Here is a 24,804-nt window from a genome sequence, read left to right as displayed (position 1 = left end):
AGCTGTCTGCCTAGCCTTTGCTAGCTATTAAAATAAGGGGGACCCCATGTAATTTTTTTCGGGGTCCCCCATTTTAATAGCTAGTAAAGGCTAGGTATTCAGCTGGGGGCTGATATTAGTAGCCTGGGAAGCTCCGTGGATATTACCCCCCTTCCCAGGCTTCAAACATTATTATTTTAACACTAAATGACAAGTATAGTAATCAACACTGTCACTGTACTTATTATATATGTGACTGACATGTTTCTATCTATCTAATCTGTGTGTGATTCTCTATTCTTTCTATTCTAAATTGTCGGGTACCGCTGCTGAATTGCCGGCCGGCTTTTTTAAAGAGACGGTGCATGAAAACACTGTTATTTTTTTTAATAAATCCTTTACACTAAATGACAAGTACAGTAAGCAACACTGTCACTGTACTTCATATATATGTGACTGACATTTTTCTATCTATCTAATCTATGTGTGATGTTCTATTCTTTCTGTTGTAAATTGTCGGGTACCGGTGTATGCCGCTGCTGAATTGCCGGCTTTTCAGGTTATTCTACATTATTCTTAGTTGTTTTCCTTCATGTAGAATTAACCTACAAGGAAAGAAAGGGTTTATTTTTATTCCGATATTTGTGTCCCATTGACTTGCATTGGTTTCCGGTATCGGAATCGGCGATATCCGATACTTTTTGGCGGCACGGTGGCGCAGTGGTTAGCACTGTAGCCTTGCAGCGCTGGGGTCCTGGGTTCAAATCCCACCAAGGACAACATCTGCAAGGAGTTTGTATGTTCTCCCCGTGTTTGCGTGGGTTTCCTCCGGGTTCTCCGGTTTCCTCCCACACTTTAAAGACATACGGATAGGGAATCTAGATTATGAGCCCCGATGGGGACAGCGATGATAATGTATGTAAAGCGCTGTGGAATATGTTAGCGCTATATAAAAAATAAAGATTATTATTATTTTTGGGCATCGGTCTGATCCAATCGGATCCGATATTTCGAGATATCGGAAGGTATCGCTCAACACTAACCACTGTATAAGATGCAACTATTTTAAAATGTCGCACAAAATGTATCAAAGATTCACCAAATCTATCAAACATAGGTATAGCACTTCCACAAATTTGGTGCAAATAACGACAATGCAGCCTCACACAAAATTGTCATAAAAAAAATCCTCTTTTAGTTAATTCCCCCAATATTACTTCAGAGTTTTCATCAGTCACAAAAGGAAAGTAGAGTGTCATAAAAAAAAAGTGTCATTTAAATTTTTTGCAGCTTTATAGTTTTTTCATCTGTTGCACAGCTACTGCACATTTACCCATTTAAACATCATTTTGGTAGGCTTTTTTGATGGTGACGGTACACATGGTTAAATAAAATATTAAGCAATTTATTTACAAAGCAACCAAAGTAGCTCGCCACATCAGCAATGTTTTTTTTATGTTAACTTACCAGCAATATTGAGTGCAGTATTTCGTTTTATTAGCTGCATCCATATAATTATGAAAAAAATATGTCATATGATCCCAGTCTGACTACCACAAGTTCACAACTTGCTTTCTTGTATACACAGGTCAATTTTCCGTTTGTGTATATTCCTGTACATAATTCCTCCTAGCAGCTCTCAGACACCTCCCATCTCCACCATTTTTTTTACTAATCTATATGGCCTTGTTTGTATGAATTCACTCTATGTATTTTAATTTGGAAGTAACATTTTTCCCTTTTAAAGTAGACCGGCAAATGTCTTAGCATATGTTCATACATGGGGTTATTGGACTGTTAGCAGGAAAAACAATGGGTAAAATCGGTGAGTTTTTGCGGTGTTTTTTTTCCCATTCAAGAACTGACATGCTGCAGATTTCATAAAACAGCCAGCAGCACAAAAACACAGGGGGGGGAAAAATAAGCGCGTGAATGAGATTTCTGAAATCTCATTTACTTTGCTCGTACCATGAAAGGTGCCACCTGTGAATATTCCCCTATGGGCCTTTTTTCTCCTTTATTTGTATCTATTGGATAATACAAATTTCTGAAAGTTATCCATAGTTCCTTTCCTCTTTTGGATGAATTTGATGGACACAGATCTTCCTTTAATTACACAAACTAACTATTGATTTTTGCAAAAATTAAAAAAAAAATGAAAAAGGTTAAATACAAGAAAACAGTTTCTGAAAAACACGTCATCAATTTTATTTATCAATTCAAAACATGGTCATGAAACAATACTTTTGGAGATAATTAGACAGACCTTTTCATTTCCCTCCCAATAAATATCACTTTTAGAATAAAATGACATTTTCAAAACAAAAACATGGCGCCGCCCGTCTTATGTTCCGGTCTCATTCATCCTGAGGATCCATTGACTGTCTTGGATCATAACATGAAGCCTAATCTGTCAGTTACTTAACTTATCAAAGAAAATATTTCTGAACACATTAATGACCACAAAGATATTTATTCCACAAGTAATATAAATGGAGCTGGCTGGAATCCTTGGCAGACTATTGCATAAAGAGTATACTGAAAGCCATCACCACACAGCACACGGCCACATAAGGACTTTTTCTTTCACCTGCAAAATGAATTATTAATATTAATACTTTGAAAAATATTAATGTTTCATGATTTTTTTCTAAATTGTTAAAAAAAATATGATATTTAACATTTTGTATCAGTGATAAAAATTTCAAGATGTGGAAAAATGGATGGACGCGATCCAAGATTAACACGTTTTTGGCATCTGAAATCACCTTGAAATAGATTGCGGACAAGAGTCGCTCTGGTGCACAGGACGGCCTGTCAATCACTGCGATCAACATTATGGCACATTGCTATAATGTCTGGTGAAGAACTAAACAACCTGTGATGAATTTAGACAACTGTGGGTATCGCTTGAGCCCGATCTGTACGTGAGCACATTTATTCAGGATTGTAAGACGTGGGCAGCAGAATGTTCTTAATGATGAATGGGTAGATGCACGAAAAAAGAAAAGATCGATTCAAGTTCATAGATCATGACTGTCAAGATGGAGCCAAGTAGTGTGTGACCCTCTGCTTCTTGGTTTGAGGCAACATATGATATACACAAAAGGAGACATTTCTGAAAAAAAGCTATTTCATAAAATAATAGAACACTTCTACAAACACAGATTAGTCCTCTATAGCACCAAAAATGTGCACGTTGGCCCCGATTCATCAAAGCTTTTACGGCAGAATTCTGGAGTGAAAAAAAGGGGGGACTTCATTTCAAAGACATAAGGGGTTTAACCGCTTCCCGACTGCCCACTGTAGATAAATGTCCGCGCTGCCTGGGCTCTGTGCAGCGCGGACGTTTAAAAACGGTGGGTGGTCTCGCAGCGCTCAGGACCCCCAGGGTCCTGCAAACGCTGTGGGAGCGGTGCAGAGCGATAGCTCTGACAGGGAACATCATCGGGACCTGATTAGATCAGGTCCCAGTGATGTTAACCCTTTGCTGTCTTCTATATACCGCGATCTATAGTGATCGCGGCATATAGAAGACAGCAGGAGGAGAGGGGGTCGTCCACTTACCTCTCCGACGACCCCTGATTCCTTTCAGGACCTGACGTTGCTATGGCAGCTGGAGGTCACATGACCGCCTCCAGCTCTGCCATATATGGTGTCCTGCCTGGCTCAGCCTGCAGCTAAGCCAGACAGGAAACTGACTGTGTGAAGATCTCATGTAATGTAATATATGTCTATTACATTACATGAGATCAGAAAAATAAAAATTAATGTCCCATACAGGGACTAAGTAAAAATGTAAAAAAAAAAGTAAAAAAAAATGTTTTGAAACTGTTAAAAAAAAATACAAAATAAATTAAAATAAATAAATAAAATATTAAACCGATAAATCCATATATTTTTGCAAAAATAAAAAAAGTACACATTTGGTATTGCCGCGTCGGAAACAACCCGAGCTATAAAACTGTCACACTAATTAACTCCTTCTGTGCACACCGTAATAAAAATAAATAAAAAAACGGAGCAAAAAACTATGCTTTTTCCTTATATCGCCAAATAAAAAGTGGAAAAAAATACGATCAAAAAGCAAAATGGAAATAAAAACGGTACCACTGAAAACGTCATCTTGTTCCGCAAAAAACAAGCTGCCATACAGCTCCATCAGCCGAAAAATAAAAAAGTTATACCTCTCAGAATAAAGCAATGCAAAAATAATATTTTTTCTATAAAATTGTTTTATTGTGTAAAAGCGCCAAAACATAAAAAAATATACAGTACGTGTAGTATCGCTGTAAACGTACTGACCCGAAGAATAACGCTGCCTGATCACTTTTACCACACGCAGAACGGCATAAAAAAAAACCTCAAAAAACAATTCCTGAATTGTTGGTTTTTGTTAATTTTACCTCCCAAAAAACGGAATAGAAAGCGATCAAAAAATGTCACGTACCCAAAAATGGTACCAATAAAAATGTCAACTCGTCCCGCAAAAAACAAGCCATCACATGACTCTGTCGGCCGAAATATGGAAAAATTATAGCTCTCAAAATATGGCGATGCAAATACTAGATTTTGCAAAAAAAAAGCGTCTTAGTGTGTGACAGCTGTCAGTCATAAAAACCCGATATAAATCTGGTATCTCTGTAATCGCACCGACCCGAAGAATAAACTAATCTAATCAGTTATATCACACTAGGAACGGCATAAAAAATAAATAAAACCAATTCTTCACCTGCTACTGATTTGTTTATTATGTCTACCAAAGATCGCAGTAAGGCTTTGCTCACATTTATCCTGCGCTCTGCGCTGAGCACTTACGCCAGAGTTTCCGTGTAAATCTCTGAAATATGTGATTCAGCCGGAACCCATGACGGAAGATTCCCTGTAATGAGGCAGATATAGGCCACTGTGGATGCCGTCTGGCCTGTGATCCCACGGTGTCATTTGTTTTAGGCTGCATAAAAGTGCGGTTGGCCACAGTTTTGTGCACTTCTGCAAAAAAGGACACCGCTAAACAGAGGCCAGACGGAGTCCAGAGTAACTCTGCTGCCTCATTACAGCGAATGGATCCCGCAGGGGTTTCATCGGAATTATATCACTTGGAAATTTAGATGGAAACCCCGATGTAAGTGCTCAGCCTAGAGCGCCGGATAAATGTTACGTAAAATGTTCCCAATAAAAGCTTCAACTCAGTCCTGAAAAAAAAGCTAGTCCCCACTCAGGTCCGTCATCTGTTAAAAATATAAGGGACTTCCAAGTTACTGGTAGCAGAAAGGCTCTGGAAAAGCAAAATGGCCCTTTCCCCCCAAAAGAAATTCAGAAAATTTTGTGCTCCCAAATCCAAATGCCTATTCTACAATAATTTGTTCTCCAATTGTCAAATAGCACTCCGTCCCCCCCAGATCTCACCGTATGGCTAAGCGGTACGATACAGCCACATATGGGGTATTGACACTTTTAGAAGAAATTGTGTGACACATTTCGGCACCATTTTTACCCATTGCCCTGTGTGAAAATGTAAAATCTGAGGGTAAAACATTTTTTTGTGGTAAAAATATAATTATGCTTTTTTCACTGCCCAATGGTATAAATTTAAAAATTAAAAAATACTCACTACTTCCCTAGATGAATTCCTTGAGAGGTGTAGTTTACAAAATGGGGTCACTTGTGGGGGTTTCTGTTGTTTCGGCATGTCAGCGACTCTTCAAATGTGACATGGTGTCTGCTGCCTATCCCAGCCAACATAGCGCTCCTTTCTCTTCCGAACCCTGCCGTACACCAAAGCAGTGGTTTTCCCCACATATGGGGTATCGGCGTACTCAGGAGAAATTGTACAACAAATTTCATGGTGCAATTTATCCTGTTACCCTTATGATAATGCAAAATTAGGGACTGAAAAACATTTTTTGTGGGAAAAATGTGAAAATTTTAATTTTTATGGCTCAACATTATAAACTTCTGTGAAGCAGCTAGGGGTGCAAGGTGCTCACCACACATCTAAATAAGTTCCCTAAGGGGTCTAGTTTCCAAAATGGTGTCACTTGTGGGGGGTTTCCACTGTTTAGGAACATCAGGGGCTCTCCAAACGCAACATGGCGTCTGCTAATTATTCAGACAAATTTTACATTCAAAAAGTCTAATGGCGCTCCTTCCCTTCCGAACCCTGCGCCCAAACAGTGGTTTTCCCTCACATATGGGGTATCAGCGCGCTCAAGAGAAATTGCACAAAAAATTTTGGGGTCCATTTTTTCCTGTTACCCCTGTGAAAATAAAAAAAATTGGGTCTAAAGTAACATTTTTGTGAAAAAAGTTAAATGTTAATTTTTTCTTCCACATTCCAAAAATTCCTGTGAAGCACCTGAAGGGTTAATAAAGTTCTTGAATGTGGTTTTGAGCACCTTGAGGGGTGCAGTTTTTAGAATGGTGTCACTTTTGGGTATTTTCTGTCATAAAGACCCCTCAAAGTCACTTCAAATATGATGTGGTCCCTAAAAAAATGTTTTTGTAAATTTTGTTGGAAAAATGAGAAATTGCTGGTCAACTTTTAACCCTTATAGCTTCCTAACAAAAAAAAATTTTGGTTCCAAAATTGTGCTGATGTAAAGTAGACATGTGGGAAATGTTATTTATTAACTATTTTGTGTGACATATCTCTCTGATTTAAGAGCATGAAAATTCAAAGTTTGAAAATTGCAAAATTTTTGCCAAATTTCCGATTTTTTCACAAATAAATGCAAGTGATATCAAAGAAATTTTACCACTATCATGAAGTACAATAGGTCACGAAAAAACAATCTCAGAATCAGGGGAATCCGTAGAAGCGTTCCAGAGTAACTGCTTCATAAAGTGACAGTGGTCAGAATTGAAAAAATTGGCCTAGTAACGAAGGCAAAAACAGGCTCTGGCGCGAAGTGGTTAATAAAATTAGAAAAAGTGTCAGCTTTCTTCCAAAACAGCACCACCTCGGACCACAGGCTCTGTGTGGTATTGCAGTCCCCTTTATGTCGATTGAGCTGAGTGTTAATACCAGACTCAACTCAGTTAACTCACAAGTGTGGTTCTGTTTTTAGAAGAAACAACCATTTTTTCTACTCTTGTTTCACCCCTTTAATATGCCCATACTTTTGAGATAAAAGTTGTCTAAACTTGCCGTCAACTATCTACTGCCGATTCTCCAGTCAGATTTGTGGATCTATCATTCACGGCATATATTTTACATATGTCTTAAATATCCAAGGCAGGAAAACCACTTTAATACATTCCCAGGATGAGCTTTTTGTGAATTTTTGGCACTGCACCCTTTCCGCACCGATTATGTAGATTAGGTTACTTGCGGTTTTTGTCGCTGAAGCTTTTCTCTTTTTTGGTGTCATGTTTTAAAATAAAGCTGCTTTGTTTTTATACTTCCTGGTATTTGGCTTTGACAAAACTTTATTGACATACTTACAGATTACATGCGGTTTTTACGCGTTGCCGCCACGGAAACGCACTAAAGACGCATGTGCGTTTTTTTTTATCTGCAGATTTTCTGGATCTAATGCCAGTTTGTGGGGAAAATCTGCACATAAAACTCAGCGTACTCGCAAGAGAAAGTGACATTTGGAACTCGTAGGTTAGTTTACGCTGAGTAATATAAAAGCACAGTGGGCATTAGATCTCTATAAATCCCATCCACTTTGGCGCAGCAAAAATACGCAACAAAAGCTCATCGTGGGAACGTAGCCTAAAGCTTCAGATTGCTTTGATTCTCATAGTTCATGTCATTATCTAAGGACTTTTACCTGCTTAAAATCTTAAAAAGCTTAGGATATGTGCCCACAATGCAGAAATGAAGCAGAAAATTTCTGCAGCGTTTCTGCATGTTCTTGGCTGTAAAAAACGCTTGCGGATTTTACACGCGTTTTTACATGCGGATTTGACTTGCGTTTTTCAAATGCATTGGGACCTCAAATCCGCATGCAGAAACGCACAAATAATGGACATGCTGCGGATTTTTCCGCAAGGGAAATCTGCTGCGGAAAATTCCGCAGCATGGGCACAGAACATGCAGATTTTCATTGGGGATCATGGGGCACAGATTACCAAGCGTTTTGCAAGCGTTTACGCTGCGGAAATTCCGCATCAAAAACGCATAGTGGGCACACAGCCTTATGGACAGCTTTAGATCATTCCAATACCCTAATATTACCTAGACCCAAAAAGAGATCAGGAGATAAGGCAACATTTTTTAAGAAAAAAAGATGAATGTGTTATCATAATGGTGGTTTGGTCTACACAATGTTTAACCAAACCTGCCAATTTGGGCAGATGATCTAATGTGAGTGAGATACATGAAAAGATCAGGAAAGTTCAGGTGTAAGATAAGTTACTGCCAGAGGCTTTTCACCTTCTCTCTAATAAAATAAACCTCCATTCGGGCATGATGAGCCCAGCATGAAATTTTTGGAAAATGAATTGTTGGCTGAAAGTCATCAGTCATTTTATCAACTTTCAATACAATGGTCAATTCCTGTGCAGGCATTATGGAAATGAAAAGATGAAACAAGACGACTTACCAATTCTTGCACACTTCCAAAAAATGCCAAGTACTCTGCAATAAAAGGAAACAAAAGTAAAGTTTCTGCCAAAATGTAAGTTTGTATATATTTTTTTATATCCTAAAAGAAGTTTAAGGTTTCTTTTTTCATAAAAGACATTTATCATCTAATAGGATATGTAGTAAATGTCTGATCTTCACGGATCAAAAGAACAGGGGTTCCACTTCCCTGGTTTTCTTCAGTGGGCTTGGGAATGAGTGGTCTGGCATGGTCGTGTATGACTGCTGCCGCAATGTTTATGGGCTGACCATACTACTTGGCCATCTCGGATAATCCCATGGAAACAGACTGAAATGGCAGCACTTATGTACGAGCAGTCTGCTCCACTCAATCCTGACCAGCAGTGAAGAGATCGGGACACTAGTTCTAGTGATCAACGGAGGTCTCAGAGGTGGGCAACCCCCGCGGATAGGTGTTAAGTGGTTTTCCCAGGAAAGTTATTAAATTGTGTTCACTTGTAAAGTTATGAAAAATGCTTTCTAGCTAAAAGCATCGACTCAAGGCATAAAAATGGAAGTTAATAAGAAATGTAAGCATGACTGAGGATTACCTATGCCATATACAAAAAAACCTCCCAAAAAACCCAAAGCTCCTGAGCTATAATATACATTCAGGAGGTTGTGATGTGTAATGAGAGTCTGGCTCCATATATTGATCGGTTATTAAAATTCACTACATACAGCAAAGGTTACGTACCCAGTTTTGTTTTTATCAAGAAGATTGGGAACCATGGCTCGGAGATACGCACATGTGCATATTAGCAGAAGGATCACCGTCAACAGGCTTTGGAAGTTAAAAATGGCAGACTGTGGGATAAACATAAAATATTAAAATAACTTACAAATCACAACAGGAAAACTTCTCTACATCTACCCACTATAAGAATAAGTCACTTAAAGGGAATATGTCACCAGGCTTTAGCCACCTAATCTGAGAGCAGCACAATGTAGTGACAGAGGAATAAAGGAAGAATAAAACGATTTTTGGCCATTATAAGACTTATACCCTGCGGTTTTCACCAGTTTTCCTCTTTGCCGCTCTCGCTTTCCAATTTTCAGTTCTCTCTGAACTAGTGGGTAGAGACTAGGTGCTATGATGTCTACATTAAATGACACAGATGTATTCCTGATTTTCTTTCTCTGCAGAACGCAAACAGAAGCAGCAGCATGGCAGACTTTATACACCAGTACTGATCTTTGTAGCTGTGAATCCAACACTGGAGTAAAATGACATCACTATCTGCCTGGTCTCACACTGTGCTGAGAGCTCTTCCTTCCCTCTCCATAGAGTTGAATAGCTGCTGCAACCTGATACTTGTGTGAGCTAGCAGTAGGTCACTGACCAAGACATTTTTCCATAGTGAATGAGGAGTTCAGGAGGTAAATGAAGAAGAAAGAAGCAGATTTCTCTCGTAAGATACATTACAAAAGTTTTATATATTGAAGTGTACTATTTATGTAACGTTGCTGAAACGACAGTAACCATTTAATCCCAACACTAAGCAATGCTGCCCTTAATTAGAAGTTTCATTTAGAAATACTGGCCAGAAGAACGTCCTCCTAATTTGAACATCTGGATTTCATTTCTGCATCGACCTCTGTGAAGGATATTGTAGGCCTGCTGCAATCCAGGTTGTATAGATTACAATGAAATTAGTATAAAATGGCGACCAAATGGGATCTAACTGGCATAGCACAAATAAATTTACTGGGTGTCCTCCTGTGAAGCATCCATAAGGTCAAAGATATAGAAATACAAGATGGGGCACGTTCATCCCCCGGCAAGCCGTGTGCCATTGCGATTCACTAAGAATACCTTGCAATTCCTGGTTAGAGTGAAAGACTCAAGGGGACGAGGATCGCTTTCATTTTGACTTTGTTTGACCTCACATATACTGCACTGGAAACTAGAAATTGAATTTAACCATTTGATATGCTCTAAAGACAAAACATTAGCATTGCCTCAGGCACCAGTTGGAAAGCTGTCAAGGCAATGGATACCAGAGCCTGGCTATCAGAACCATCTCTCCTGGGCCTAACCTTGTGTCTTATCTGATGAAGGGGAAATAGACTTCTGGCTTCTATCTTCATGTCCTAATGTATCTTTCAACACAAAGAAGCATAGGAATGTGCATGCTATGGAGGTCATCAATACTTACACCTCTGCATGTTTAATTCAAGTATTAACAGGAAAGGAAACCTCTGGATATCCAAAGTAATTAACCAGAGGAGTCATAGGAAAGCTGAAATCATAAAAATGATGTTGGTAGCATGCCATGACCTGAAATTGAAGTAAAATTAGAAGTTCTGGTGTATCAGTCCGAAATCCTGAGACCCATTGAATTACAAAAAAAACAAACGTCCACAAGTGGATTTGCTATGGATTTTCTTTGTGGATTTGTGCATAGAAAATCAGTACCAGATATGTGGTTGATATTTAAGAAATCTTAAAAATACAAATATTTTCACAATGGAAACTGACAAGGGGTGCAAATTTTTAATTTCGCAGTATGTTAATCTGAGTACTTAATGCAGATTTTACCCATTGCAAAATCTGTGACAAAATTCATTAGCTCAAACAATGAGACCTGAGTGTGCCCTGCACCTTTATCTCTGACCTGTGACTGATGACCTTAGCCGCATATGTAAATATAAAAAAGGGTTTTTCTATCCTGCTGAAAAGAGATTTGAAACAGATTGAAAAGAGATTTTACAAGGAGAATTAAAGATCAGACTCTCCTCACACCATCAGCTTGGTAGCATGGCTTTACCCAAAGAGAGACAGATTTGGATTATACATGATTCCAGCCTAAGTGTATGTGGCCATGACTGGAAAGATACAGATCTACGGGCGGCACGGTGGCTCAGTGGTTAGCACTGTAGCTTTGCAGCGCTGGGGTCCTGGGTTCATATCCCACCAAGGACAACATCTGCAAGGAGTTTGTATGTTCTCCCCGTGTTTGCGTGGGTTTCCTCCCACACTCCAAAGACATACTGATAGGGAATCTAGATTGTGAGCCCCGATTGGGACAGCGACGATAATGTATGTAAAGCCCTGCGGAATATGTTAGCGCTATATAAAAATAAAGATTATTATTATCTGCTCCATTACCATCAGAGAGCCCATGGAGACCAGGTTGGGACGATGACGTCACCTGGCCCCATGAATATGTTGTTTGGGGTTGCCAGGTGGGACCCTCTGGTTGCCTGGAACCCATGGAGACATTTGGAGAAGCCAGATTGGGACCAGCCGGTCATCTGGCCCCATGGAAACTCTCAGAGAAGCCAGGGTGGGACCCTCGGGTCTCCTGGCCTTGTACCTTGATGGACTATCGGCTTCCTAAGCTTGCCGATACCTTCTGTGGGGGCCACTGGTTGCGGTAGTTGGCCCTGGAAGTTCCAAAGGTCGCAGCTGTTCTATCCCAGGCGGGCGGAGCGGAAAGGTGAGACTGTGTAATGTTTTACCATCTTGGGTATTAGCTTGGACTATTCTGTGTGTTTATTGCCTGGTTTGTGGTTCAATAAAGTATTGCCACAATGTTTTACCCTCACCCCGTGTTGTCTGAGTGGTATTATGCCCACAGAAAACCTGTTCACAACAAGCTTGCCCGTTGGGGTCTTAACTCGGAACTTTATTGTGCAAACTTACAGAGAGAAAGAAGATACACAAGCAAATACAATGAAAAACACAGGGACTGATATTCCATGACTCTACTATAAAAGAATATTTGTCATAAAATCATATTTAAATAGTAAGATAACTTGTGGCTAGGTAGTTTTCTACATGAATATAAAATGTATCCCCAGTTTTAAGGATGCGTTGAACCATTAGAAAGCCATCTCATCCACAAACACCTTCGACTGTTGTGTCCCGCTGACCTTCTCATGATAAGAGCTGAGATACTTCCTGGACAGAGGCTTTCAGATTTTAAGTGGTAGAAGATTTTGTGAGATGAGCAAAACAGTTAGAGGGAGAGTGACAGTCGGCTAAGAGTCTCTCGAAAGCTTTCTTAAGAAAGATAATGTGTGTACTGAATGTTGAATATGAGAAAAAGAAGAATTTAGCATAATAGAAAGTAATTGTTAATTTTAATTATTTAGCATTAAACCAACCAAAAGAAATATTTTTTCTTTTCATTGGGCGGCGCATGGGTACAGTTGTGTTACAAGGGTCCATAAAGTGGAGCATATTCTGTTGGCCATACTTTACCTCCACGTGTTTCAGATCTTATACAAGGGTTTTTTTGTTCTCATATATTTGATCGGAGAAACAAGTTGTGCCACTGTCAATGCTATGCCATATTTTGGGGTTAGTCTGTTCTAGAAGCATACGAGTTGTCTGGCGCTGCTCACTTCCACATCAGCAAATGTCACGGATGTTGTCAGCTCTGTTCACACTGGCCAGGGTGCGTGCACATCTAGGCACACGTTCAGATGTTCTGTTGTGAGCGATGCTCATCTTACAATGCTGCACAACGTCCTTTCATTTTGGAGATTACACCCTTAATCAAATTTATCTACTTTGGATTCACCTGTGCTTCACCAAAGTTTATAAAATTGAGACTCAAAAATAAATAAAAAAATATTAAAATGTTGTTTTTGGCCCAACTTCTTCACTTTACAAAGGAATGCAGTCAAAAATGGACTCAATTGCTTAATTATTAAGCTTTGTTATTGATCACCTTCATATTTGCCATGGAGCGCTTTTTAAATATGTGTGTCTTTTTTTACTCTAATACATTTTTGGATATTTGGAAGCTGGATTTTCTTTCCTTTTCTTGGAGAGCAGGGGGACCTTGTGGTGGAGAGGTTGGAGTGTGATTGATTGATTTTGTGGACAGGTGTCTTTTATACAGGTAACAAGTTCAAACAGGTGCAATTAATACAGGTAATGAGTGCAGAGTAGGAGGGCTTCTTAAAGAAAAACTAACAGGTCTGCGAGAGCCAGAATTCTTGCTGGTTGGTAGGTGATCAAATACTTATTTCATGCAATAAAATTCAATGTAATTATTTAAAAACCATACAATGTGATTATCTGGATTTTTTTCAATATACTGTCCTTCACAGTTGAAGAGTACAGACTATAAAAATTACAGACCTCTCCATTCTTTGTAAGTGGGAAAACTTGTAAAATCAGCAGTGTATCAAATACTTATTCTTCCCACTGATACCGCTGATCCAAAGGCCTGGAAAGTTCCACAGAACAAGAGTCCTAAAACTTCTGTGGCTTATGAATTTGGTTTTGAGCACTAAGGACCTGACTTTCCTTGTGTTTTTGGTTCAGTATAAGGTGCACGTGTTGGAGTTTTATCATGGAGACCTTCAGGGATTAGTATGTGCCTGTTCCTATAACTTTAAACTTGTGAACTTGATTTTCAATGGTATCTATAGGACCATTTAAGGCCTTTGTCATCTTATTTCACTGCTAAAAGCTGGTGTCAATGTTTGCCATAGGTCATAACAGCCAAAGGTGCTCAACTAAGTACTAAAGATGCTTGTCATAAAGGGGGTCGAATAGTTCTGAGACTGCAGTTGAAATTTTGTGTTGAATTTGGAGAAACCACTTGTTATTAGCTATACTGAGCTATTAAAATTGTTCTTGTTTCATTGGTTTATTGCAGGGATGTCAAACTCAAATACACAATAAGGCTCGCTGAAATGGATAGCAAAACTCAACTTTTATTTTATTTTATTTTTTTAAATAACCCAAAAAAGGACATACTACTAAAGCGCACTTTTGTAGTATGTCCTTTTAAGGATAATTTAACTTTTATTATTGAAAAAAAAGTTAAGTTTTACAATCTCCTTCAGTGAGTCCTGTATTTTGAGGGATTTTCATATACATCAGTGATACTCTTTCGAATAGACAATGGGCCAAAATTAAAAACTTGGGACAAAGTCGCGGGACAACCTTGATATTTATTAAAAAAAAAAAAAAGGTCTAGAACTGATGACGTTTTTCCTTCTTATCAAATATAAAGATGAACCGTTTCACATGGAAACAAACTTAAAGGAGCTGTCCCACGAACAAAGTACATTTTAATTAACATATTTTATAATAAAATTAACATTTAATCACAAATGGAGCATACTGGAATAATATATGTTATGCAAGAGCAGTAATAGCATATGGCCCAATGGCCTGATTTAAATATGTTATAACAAAGGATAAAAAACCTTGAATAATACAGATAAAGTATAATACCAATAAAAAAGCACACCAAACACAGTACGATACACACACAGTGAATCCCTCCACACACACGGTATGATAAGCCTACTCTACCCTCCACTCCTTGACAAAGTATGGTGACCACATCACAGTATGATTCCCCAACTGTGATCTCCACAAAGTATAACGGACCCTACATAGTCCTCCACACAGTATAATGGCCCCACATAGTCCTCCATACAGTATAATGGGCCCTGCATTGCCTTCCATACAGTATAATGGTTCCACATAGTCCTCCATACAGTATAATTGGCCCTGGATTGCCTTACATACAATATAATGGGTACACGTAGTCCTCCATGCAGTATAATGGCCCCACATTAAAAAAAAAAATAAAAAAAAAATTATATATATAATTTCACCTATCCCCGGATCCCAACGGGTCTGGTCTCCGCATTGAGTGCTCTGAACCTCTGCACACCTTGGCACAGCGGGTGTGTTGCAGTGACATCATCGTGCCCACTGCGCTGAGACGGCAGAGGCATAGGGAGAATGATGGCGGAGTGTCAGCTGAGGGCTCACTCTTTCATCATTGCTTTCAACTGTATTGGCATCCAGGAATTGAGGTGTCGGAGTCTGAGTCGTTGGCTTGGCTTACCGACTTCACAGCCCGGCTGATGCTTCATTTTACTACATAGAATAAACTGACTTAACTGTAGACTGGAAAAGAGGAGATAGAATTAGTGATGGATCACAATTAGGGGGCTGAAAAATATTTTCTCCAAAAATTGTCATGGTAATCTGAGCTAAACTACATACAACAAAAAGATGAGCAGAAACACCTTTGCATTTTTGTTAACCAACGATATGGGGAAGAAAAAGTATTTGTTCTGTAAATCCCATGAGACATGGCACAACAGATGTACATGGTTACACTGTGTATCTGTCATCAAAGACAATAAAGTCAATGAAAGTTTGCATAAGTACTTCTATTCATAGTATCTCACCTCTATGGACATAACAAAACAATAAGAGTGCACGGCAAAGACCACCTGAAAAATAAATGTAGAGGAAATGGATCCATTTGGAATGAGGCCACAGTGACATAGTCTCATAGGTCTCCAGGGTCGGGATACACAGAGAAATTCTAAAATACTTGTCATTCCTGATATTTTTAAGCCAAGGCTCGACAAATCCCAGGTGCAAAGTGGCCAAAATGCCCAGAAAATGACTGCAGGTGCCAATATTTTAGTTATGTTTTAATGATGTTCTTATTGCTTAGCAACTAAATAAAAATGTCACGCAAATCATGGAGAGTAGGCTGTAAGTAGTCTACCCTTGTTGCAAATAGTCAACAAGGTGGCAAAAAAAGACACATTAATTGCCAAAGATTTGAAAAGAAACAAACGTGAACAGTGCTCAGACACATGGCCAAGATAAGGGAGGCTGAAACCCGACCACCACTGAACCAGACTCAGAAGGTAAAAATTCAAGACTGAGCCAAGATATAACTGAAGACCGTTTTCAAAGGTTTAATGGAGTGATTAGATGAGAGTGACTCTTGAAGGACCAGATGGTTCCGCCCGGGGTGGATCAGTACCTGGCACAGACCTGCACTTCAACTCACACAAGAGCAAGGTGGAGGTGGGTTACTGCTATGGGCTGGGATTATTAAAGATGAGCTAGCTGGACCTTTTCAGGTTGAAGATGTACTCAAGATAAACTCCCAAACCTACTGCCAGTTTTTAGAAGACACTTTCCTCAAGCAGTGGTACAGGAAAAAGTCTGCATCTTTCATGAAAACCATGACAGTGCTCCATTGCATACATCAAAGTCTCGACTGCTTGGCTGCCAGTAAAGGCCTTAAAGATGGATTGAGATCTTGTGGGCTCTTTGCAAACGAAAAACCTACCGTGAAGGAAAAGAGCCCAGCCTTCTTAACATTGTATTGGGAGGCTGTGGTTGATGCTGCCCAAAAAGTTGTCAACAGATTAAGAAACTGACAGACTAAATGGATGGAGCTTATGACTGTTAGGCTATGTTCACACATTGCGTTTTTTTTATGCAAATTTTCTGCTGCGTTTTACAGTACCAGCAAAGTCTGTGAGATTCCAGAAATCTCAGGCACACACCCTGGTTTTTATTTGATCAGTATTTAGTGCTTTGCATGTTTATTTGCAGACTAGAGCATGACACTTCTTTAAGCGTTTTTCACCCATTGGAAGTAATTGGTGGTGAAAAAACGCCTTGTGTGAACATAGCCATCAGGTTTTGCTGCATTTTTAGTGAAAAAAAGCAAGTAGAGCAGTATGTGAAACTCATTTATTTTTGTGATTTTACCATCCAACCTTGGTCACCTGAGATGGCAGTGTGGATAGTATAGTTTAATTAAATTAGTGATGTGTACACCTGTAAACAGTGGCTGAGCTAGGTGTGAGATTGAACAATACCTGTGGCCCGGTGAGGTGTGAAATTGAACAATCCCTGAGCAATTCAATGGCAGACCATAGTGAAAAAATAAATAGTGTCCTACAAACTCAATGTACTGCCAGTGTCTCAGGTAAACTATTCCTGAACAATTCGCCTCCCCCCACTGTTACATTTGAAATTCTGGTTAATATGGTTTCACATATGTCTTGCATTCGTGACCTGTGTTCATGCTTCTGTGGTGGAAGCAAACTTAACTTTGGAATCCTGAAAAATGCACCAAAAAAACAAGATAAAAAACAAGCAAAATCCTGAACAAACCTTCCTAGCAAGAGATCAGGTTTTGCTGCAGAAAAAAAAAAAACGCTGAAAAAACGCAAAAGAAGGGCGGCTATACTGGTTAGTGACCTTTTTTGAAATGTCAGAAATGTATTTTTGTACCTTTTAACTTGTTTGGCTATTATTCTCACTGTAACAAAAGAAAATAATCAATTGAGATGGTCAAATTTACATTTTTCATTTAGTTACATAATTCTGCACACTGAGGGCTCAGTGACAGGACCATATTTTTGATTAGAGTGCTGTCCGTGAAAAAAACTGACTGCACTTGGACCAATCTTATTCAATGAGTCAGTGCAGATGAAAAAAAACAAAACAAAACATGAAAACATGTCTGGTCATAAATGAATGGAAATAGTCCAGTCTGGAACTAGTTAAAGGTACAGCCCAGACAAGACCTATCCTGTACTTATTACAGAGCCTGAAGGGCCAATGACAAAGGGGTTCTCACTTGGGGATTCCTGGAATCTCTGATTCTTAGAGGGTTGTTCCTATCTCCCTCACTTATGGCTGAGACAGACATACAGTAGATGACAATAGACACGAGTCACAGGTCATAGAATGGTAGAGTTGGAAGGGACCTCCTGGGTCATCTGGTCCAACCCCCTGCTCAAAGCAGGATTCACTAAATCATCTCAGACAGATGTCTGTCCAGCCTCTGTTTGAAGACGTCCATTGAAGGGGAACTCACCACCTCTCGTGGCAGCCTGTTCCACTCATTGATCACCCTAACTGTCAAAAAGTTTTTTCTAATATCTAATCTGTGTCTCCTTCCATTTAGTTTCATCCCGTTGCTTCTAGTCTTTCCCTGTGCAAATGAGAATAAAGATGATCCTTCTACAATGTGACAGCCCTTGACATATTTGTAGACAGCTATTAAGTCTCCTCTCAGTCTTCTTTTTTGCAAGCTAAACATTCCCAAATCCTGCAACCGTTCCTCATAGGACATGGTTTGCAGACCAGTCACCATTCTGGTCGCTCTTCTCTGAACTTGTTCCAGTTTGTCTATGTCTTTTTTAAAATGTGGTGCCCAAAACTGTACACAGTATTCCAGATGAGGTCTGACCAAAGAGGAGTAAAGACCGATAATGACTTCACGTGATCTAGACTGTATGCTTCTGTTAATACATCCCAGAATTGTATTTGCCTTTTTTGCTGCTGCATCACACTGTTGACTCATGTTCAGTCTATGATCTATTAGTATACCTAAGTCTTTTCCACATGTACTGTTGCTTAGCTCTATTCCTCCCATTCTGTATATGCTTTTTTCATTTTTATTGCCCAGATGTAGTACTTTGCATTTTTCCCTGTTAAAAACCATTCTGTTGGTTGCTGCCCACTGCTCCAGTTTATTTAGGTCTTTTTGAATCTTCCCTCTCTCTTCTCTAGTATTAGCTATCCCTCCTAGCTTTGTGTCATCAGCAAATTTAATCAGTTTACCCTCAATTCCTTCATCTAAATCATTGATAAAGATGTTGAACAATACAGGTCCCAGGACGGAGCCCTGTGGTACCCCACTTGAGACATTCATGAAGCTGGATGTGAAGCCATTTACAACCACCCTTTGAGTCCGATCACTAAGCCAGTTATGAATCCACCTAACAGTTGCCTGGTCCATTGCATACTTGGTCATTTTTTCAATAAGGATGGTGTGAGATACTTTGTCAAATGCTTTGCTGAAGTCAAGATATACTATATCTACAGCATTTCCCTGATCCAGGTAAGGAGGTTGCTAGTGAAATTAGACAAGTGGGCTGTGCTATCCTGTCTCTTCTAGCAACTTCTTTGAGAGTTGCGGAAACAGTGTCACACACAGCCCGCCGGGCTGCTTAGAAGTAGTCTTGACCACATGTGGCTGGAGTAAGGAGTCAGATATGCCCGTCTCAGCCATAAAAGGCTCAATTGAAAAGAAGAATCAGATATGATGAGATTTTTAAGTGGAATGCACAAGGACAATCCACATCCGATGCATGAGAATGGGATTTTCACGAACCTATTCATCTGAAAAAAATTCTGTAGAAATAACAAGCATGCTACATATGTATACTGATTCTGCATGTTAATGTCAAATATGATCTGCATTTAATGCCAATAGAGCAGATCAGTTGCCCACCAGTAACACAACTGTGGCAGATTTCAGATTGGCTGCCTGGGATTCCTGCAAACTTTTATAGCGTTGTGTGAACATACGCTAAGGCTAATTAGATTTCTAAGACTAAGTCTCCATTAGGAAATAATGGTTCCTACTGAAGAGTAGAGTTTGAAAGCCTTAGAAATAGATTGTGACATTTTTCAGAAGCCTTGATTTTCACACTTTTTCATTTTTTTTGCGAAAAGTTAGTAATGACTACTTACTAAAGCTAAGGTTCCTAAGATCCAGGGCTGTGGAGTGGGTAAGCCAAACTTCCGACTGACTCCTCAATTTCCATGACACTGACTCCCTCATACATGGCTCATGTTTATGTGATAAATTTACTGTAGCACCGATTCATCTCAGCTAAAAGTGTAGACCCTTAGATCAGGAATAGGACATTTCATAACTTTCCCAAATTCTTATGAAAACAATATTTCCCACAAACTGCATTAAACTACTGTACCCAATTTATTGTATATTTTAGGAGTTGGATTTGGTCCATTTTATACCGACTGCACCAAAATGGACACTGACTCCACAGCCCTGCTTAGATCATTAAATAGTAAGGATTAGAGCCAATGTGGATGTTAAGTTATGATATTATAGGTGAAGCCCATTCCAGGTCTGTGGAAGTCGTCATCAGATGCAAAGCTGGACCTGTATGGGCATTTAAAAAGGACCTGTCACCAGGTGATAAGTTTAGAAATGCAATAAAATTTCATCAACACACTATAAATACTCCAAAACCTAAACTGGCCTGTAGAGGCTGTGGATTATACCCTTTGCTTTGAACATAGTCAGTACCTGCACAACGAGATCTAATGTGTAGAAGTCCCTTTGGACAAACCCTGAGTTAGAGTTTGATCTGTTGCACAGTAATAATTTTAAGGATTGTCGCACTGCACATCGTCCCATTTGCTCCATTAACAAAGACCTGAGGGTGCAGTGAGTACGTGCTACATGATCAGATTGCAGCATTACTTATTTTCCTCATATGGGCGCAACCCCTATAAAGCTGTTTAGTATCCTTGTGTGGAGAAAGACATCTTCTAGAAAGTAATCCAATTGGGCTTCCCATGTAGAAGGTTGCAATTTCAGTTTAAAAAAAAAAGTGAGAAAGAGAGAAGCAGGCTCTAGTTTCCCAATGACTTCCATTATACTCGTTAATCGAGTTAAGCCTGCCCGGTTCGAGTAACGAGCATATTAGTGCTCGCTCATCACTAGTCATCAGCTTATCAACTGAAGTGCAAACCAAACCAACTCTGTGTGTCTCAGCTCCCTGGATCCTTGTGCCATTGTCGGATTGGGACAGTAAAGATCACACAATTGAATGGAATCAGCCAAACACGGTGATGTTGGCGGGATTGGCCGACAATCTAATACGTATGAAAGCTTCCTGACTCTTTCCAGACAGATGATGTTGAGGGAAAAAAGGATTGGATCTGTTGGATATCCAATGGCTGATCTTTTTGTTCACCGCCAGAGGAGTGTAGTAGCAGTGTCTCCATCACAGAAAACTCAGAAATCCTGTGCTAGGGCTTGTGCAGACGAGCGTATAAATTGGACCAGTGCTGGTTAATTTTTGATTTTTTTTCTCGGTCTGACTAGGGTTGCATTTTTATGTTTTCTGAACAGTTTTTAAAAAATCAAAGACTGACACCTTTATTACGGACGCATTAGATGACCATAACAAATCATTAAGATTATAAGCGATACCTGTCTACAGAAGAAATTAGCTGTATTCACAGTGAACTGTAAAAGGTTGATAAATACGATCATCAAAGTCTGTATAATTCTCTCCAGCTTCAAAAAAATCACGGACAAATCAATTTTTTTTACAAACGGAAAAAAGTGCCCTATTTTCACGGACTGTCCAGGAATTACTGGACGGTTGGCAACCCTGGGTCTGACTGTCCATGAGAAAGAAAGAAATATGTCAAATCGCAGAATGCACTACTGTCTTTGAGTCTTGGATGAGACTCACCCATTCAAGTCTATGGGTGCGTGAAAAAAAATCAGTTCCCACATGGAACATCCAAGTGGTATCCGAATTTTTATGGATACATTTAGACTAAAAACCTAGGAAACTGTATTTGTTCATGTACATTTTTTAATGTAGATGTATGAAAACAGATAGAACACAGATGGCACATGGGTGAAAATTGTCCAATTTTTCTGGATGAAACACGGATGATTTTTCATACGCTCGTCTGCAACCAGTCTAAGGGCGAGTCAGAAAAGATAGCTGTCGTCCACATGATTGTTTGGCTGACAATTATCTAATGTGTACGGGGGCTTAAGCCTACGGTAACACAATGTCAGTTACATGCATTCATCTAATATATATAATAGTCTTATCCCGGCTGTCTGTCTGTCCAGGAAATCCAGCGTTGCAGATTGGTCTGGCCGTGGCCAATCAGCGACGCGGGATTTCACAAAAAGATGGTGGCCGTTAGCGGCTCATCTGCCGCACGGAGGTCAGCGGCGATGCAGCCGGGAGATGACCGACGGCAGCCGGTCATCTCCCGGCTGCTAGCAGCAGAATGACCCCAACCAGCGGCGCCGCTGCCCTCCATGCGGCTACAGTCGGGAGATCAGCGCCTAGGGCCACTGATCTCCCAACGGCAAGTGTGAAGGGAGGACCGGGGAGCGGCGCCCCGGTCGGGATACTTCTGCTGCAAGCAGCCGCTCATCTCCCGGCTGCTCGCAGCGGAAGTACCCGCACACGAAGCGCCGCTCCCCGATCATCACTAATAAGATTCGCTGATAGGTCGCGACCAATCAGCGATTTTGGCGCCAAATTTAAACACCGCTCTGCTGATTGGCAGCGGTCGCCGGCCGCGACCACTCAGCAGTATTGGCGCCAAATTTAAACACCGCTTTGCTGATTGGTCGCGGTTGAGACTAAATCAGCGATTTTGGCGCCAAATTTAAACAAGCTCTCCAGTCCTCACTAACACGGTTCGCTGATTGGTCGCGGCCGCTGCTCGCGACCAATCACCGATATTGCTGCTAAATTTAAACACCGCTCTGCTGATTGCGCCCGGTTGGCCGCATACATATTGTAGAATACCCGATGCGTTAGAATCGGGCCACCATCTAGTAGCTTATTAAGGGCATGATTTATATACAGAGCCCTTGAGGCCTTCATCTGTGCAGACATTTTTACTTTGGGAATTGCATTGCATACATACAGCCTTTATTTCACACAATGTGATGCTGACAATGGAAATAATGTTTTGAGGTTGTTTACAGCACAAAATCTAACCATCTATGAACAAAAGAAAATTCATCAATCATCGCCAGCCTCAATCAAGAAGAGCACATAACCGCTGACCCAGGGTGAGTGAACAGCTCTTATACTGACATCTGGCAAATATTTCTATTTCTGCCCCCTCATCCTTCCTCTTTTTCCTGCTTTTGTGAGATGTCAAAAACTAGTAAAGGTAAACATGCATGCAAGCAATAAAACTACTGTTAAGTTATTGCCCATTTGTTAGAAGCACTTTGCCCTCATGCAAGAGAAGCTAAAATAGGCTTTTCCAACAGTAACATCTGTGAAATCCCTGACGAGGTTCTGAATGATAAAAAAAAAATCAGATGTGAAGACATCAGTGTATTAAGGGTCTGGGACACTCATCATGTGATGCTGGCATAAAAAAACTAACGTTTCTACCACTTGTCTGTACCCTCGTAAACTGTACACCAGAACAGTATTGCTATGTGGACACATCTGATGGGGGAATAGACACTGTTCATGGTGGTTCTTGTCTCTACATTAAGCTGATTTCACAAACCCAACTTTCCCGGTCCGAATATGAACCCCAATATCTGGACTGGCCATGGGTCTCCTCACCCAATAGGCTTATATGAGACTGCAGAGTTCGGGGCAGCAGACCCATGGTCATCCAGGACATTGGGATTTTTACTTGGACAGTGAATGTCGGACGTGTGAAACTGGCCTTAAATTCAGTCAACATCGAAAATGTATTCATCTGATGCACTTTGGCTTTATGTGAGGTAAGAAGGGTATAAAGCGAGAAGAAACATTATACGGACAGAGGTGTAACCCTCATCACTAGCTGCAATTTTCTAAGTAAATATATTTCTAAAAGTGCTATTGGCATGAAATTCTCACCAGAGAACAACCCATCCAATCCACATATGCTAAGAAATCAAACCATAGATGTCATTAAATTAAGTTATGTGTAATAATGAGAAATGACATAGGAAAAAAGTATTGAACACATGAAGAAAGAAGCGCAAAAAGCAGTGGAAAGCTATGACACCAGCTGAAATCTATCAGTAATTAGAGAGCAATCCTGCCACTTAGTGAAAAATAATATCAGTTGGTTGAACTGATACTTATAAAAATATGTCTCATTACCAAGATGCCGCACAACAAACATCTCATGATGGGTAGAACCAGTGAGCTGACTCAAGACCTTTGTAACCTTATTGTTGCAAAACATACTGATGGCATTGGTCACAGAAGAATTTCTAACTACTGAAGGTTCCAGTGAGCACTGTTTGGTTCATAATTCGGAAGTGGAAAGAACATCATTACACCATAAACCAGCCACGACCAGGTGCTCCAGGCAAGATTTCAGACAGAGAAGTGAAAAGAATTATCAGAAGAGCTGTCCAAGAGCCAAGGACTATGTGTGGAGAGCTACAGAAAGACCTGGAATCAGAAGGTACAATTATTTCAATAAAAACTATAAGTAATGCAGACAACCTCTATGGCCTGTATACACACTCACCACGCAAGACTCTATTGCTGAACAAAAAGCATGTTCAAGCGCCTTTAGAGTTTACTCAACAACATTTAAACAAGCCTGTGAAATACTGGGAGAATACAGTCTGGACAGATAAAACCAAAATTTAACTCTCTGGATTCCATAATACACAACATGTTTAGAGGCTCTGCATATCACCCCAAAAACACCATACCAACAGTGAAGTTTGGTGGTGAGAACGTCATGGTGTCGGGCTGTTTTTGAACATACGGGTGGACATTTCAGCAAGACAATGATCCCAAACACACAGCCAAGGAAACTCTCAACTGGTTTCAGAGAAAGAAAATAAAGCTGCTAGAATGGCCCAGCTAATCACCGGACCTGAATCCAATAGAAAATTTATGGAAGGAACTAAAGC

At 40.0% G+C, this 24,804-nt stretch overlaps 1 protein-coding gene across 1 annotated transcript in view; it reads right to left on the bottom strand.

Moving 5' to 3' along the window:
- Nucleotides 1-2,160: 2,160 nt before the first annotated feature.
- The window catches only part of TMEM167A (transmembrane protein 167A), a 33,734-nt gene continuing 11,090 nt past the window's right edge, over nt 2,161-24,804 (bottom strand). The window contains exons 2-4 of the mRNA XM_073679154.1: nt 9,273-9,382; nt 8,535-8,569; nt 2,161-2,569 (exon numbers count right to left, since the gene is read on the bottom strand). Coding sequence (XP_073535255.1) covers nt 2,499-2,569; nt 8,535-8,569; nt 9,273-9,382 — 216 coding nt within the window. The 3' untranslated portion in view covers nt 2,161-2,498. The remainder of the gene's footprint in view (nt 2,570-8,534; nt 8,570-9,272; nt 9,383-24,804) is intronic.

This window comes from Phyllobates terribilis, unplaced genomic scaffold (genome assembly GCF_046119375.1).
Source record: "Phyllobates terribilis strain yellow unplaced genomic scaffold, ASM4611937v1 Scaffold_1__5_contigs__length_1240528914, whole genome shotgun sequence".
Classification (NCBI taxonomy): domain Eukaryota; kingdom Metazoa; phylum Chordata; class Amphibia; order Anura; family Dendrobatidae; genus Phyllobates; species Phyllobates terribilis.
Note: the sequence above shows the minus strand (reverse complement) of the source record. Positions and strands in the feature narration are given on the sequence as shown.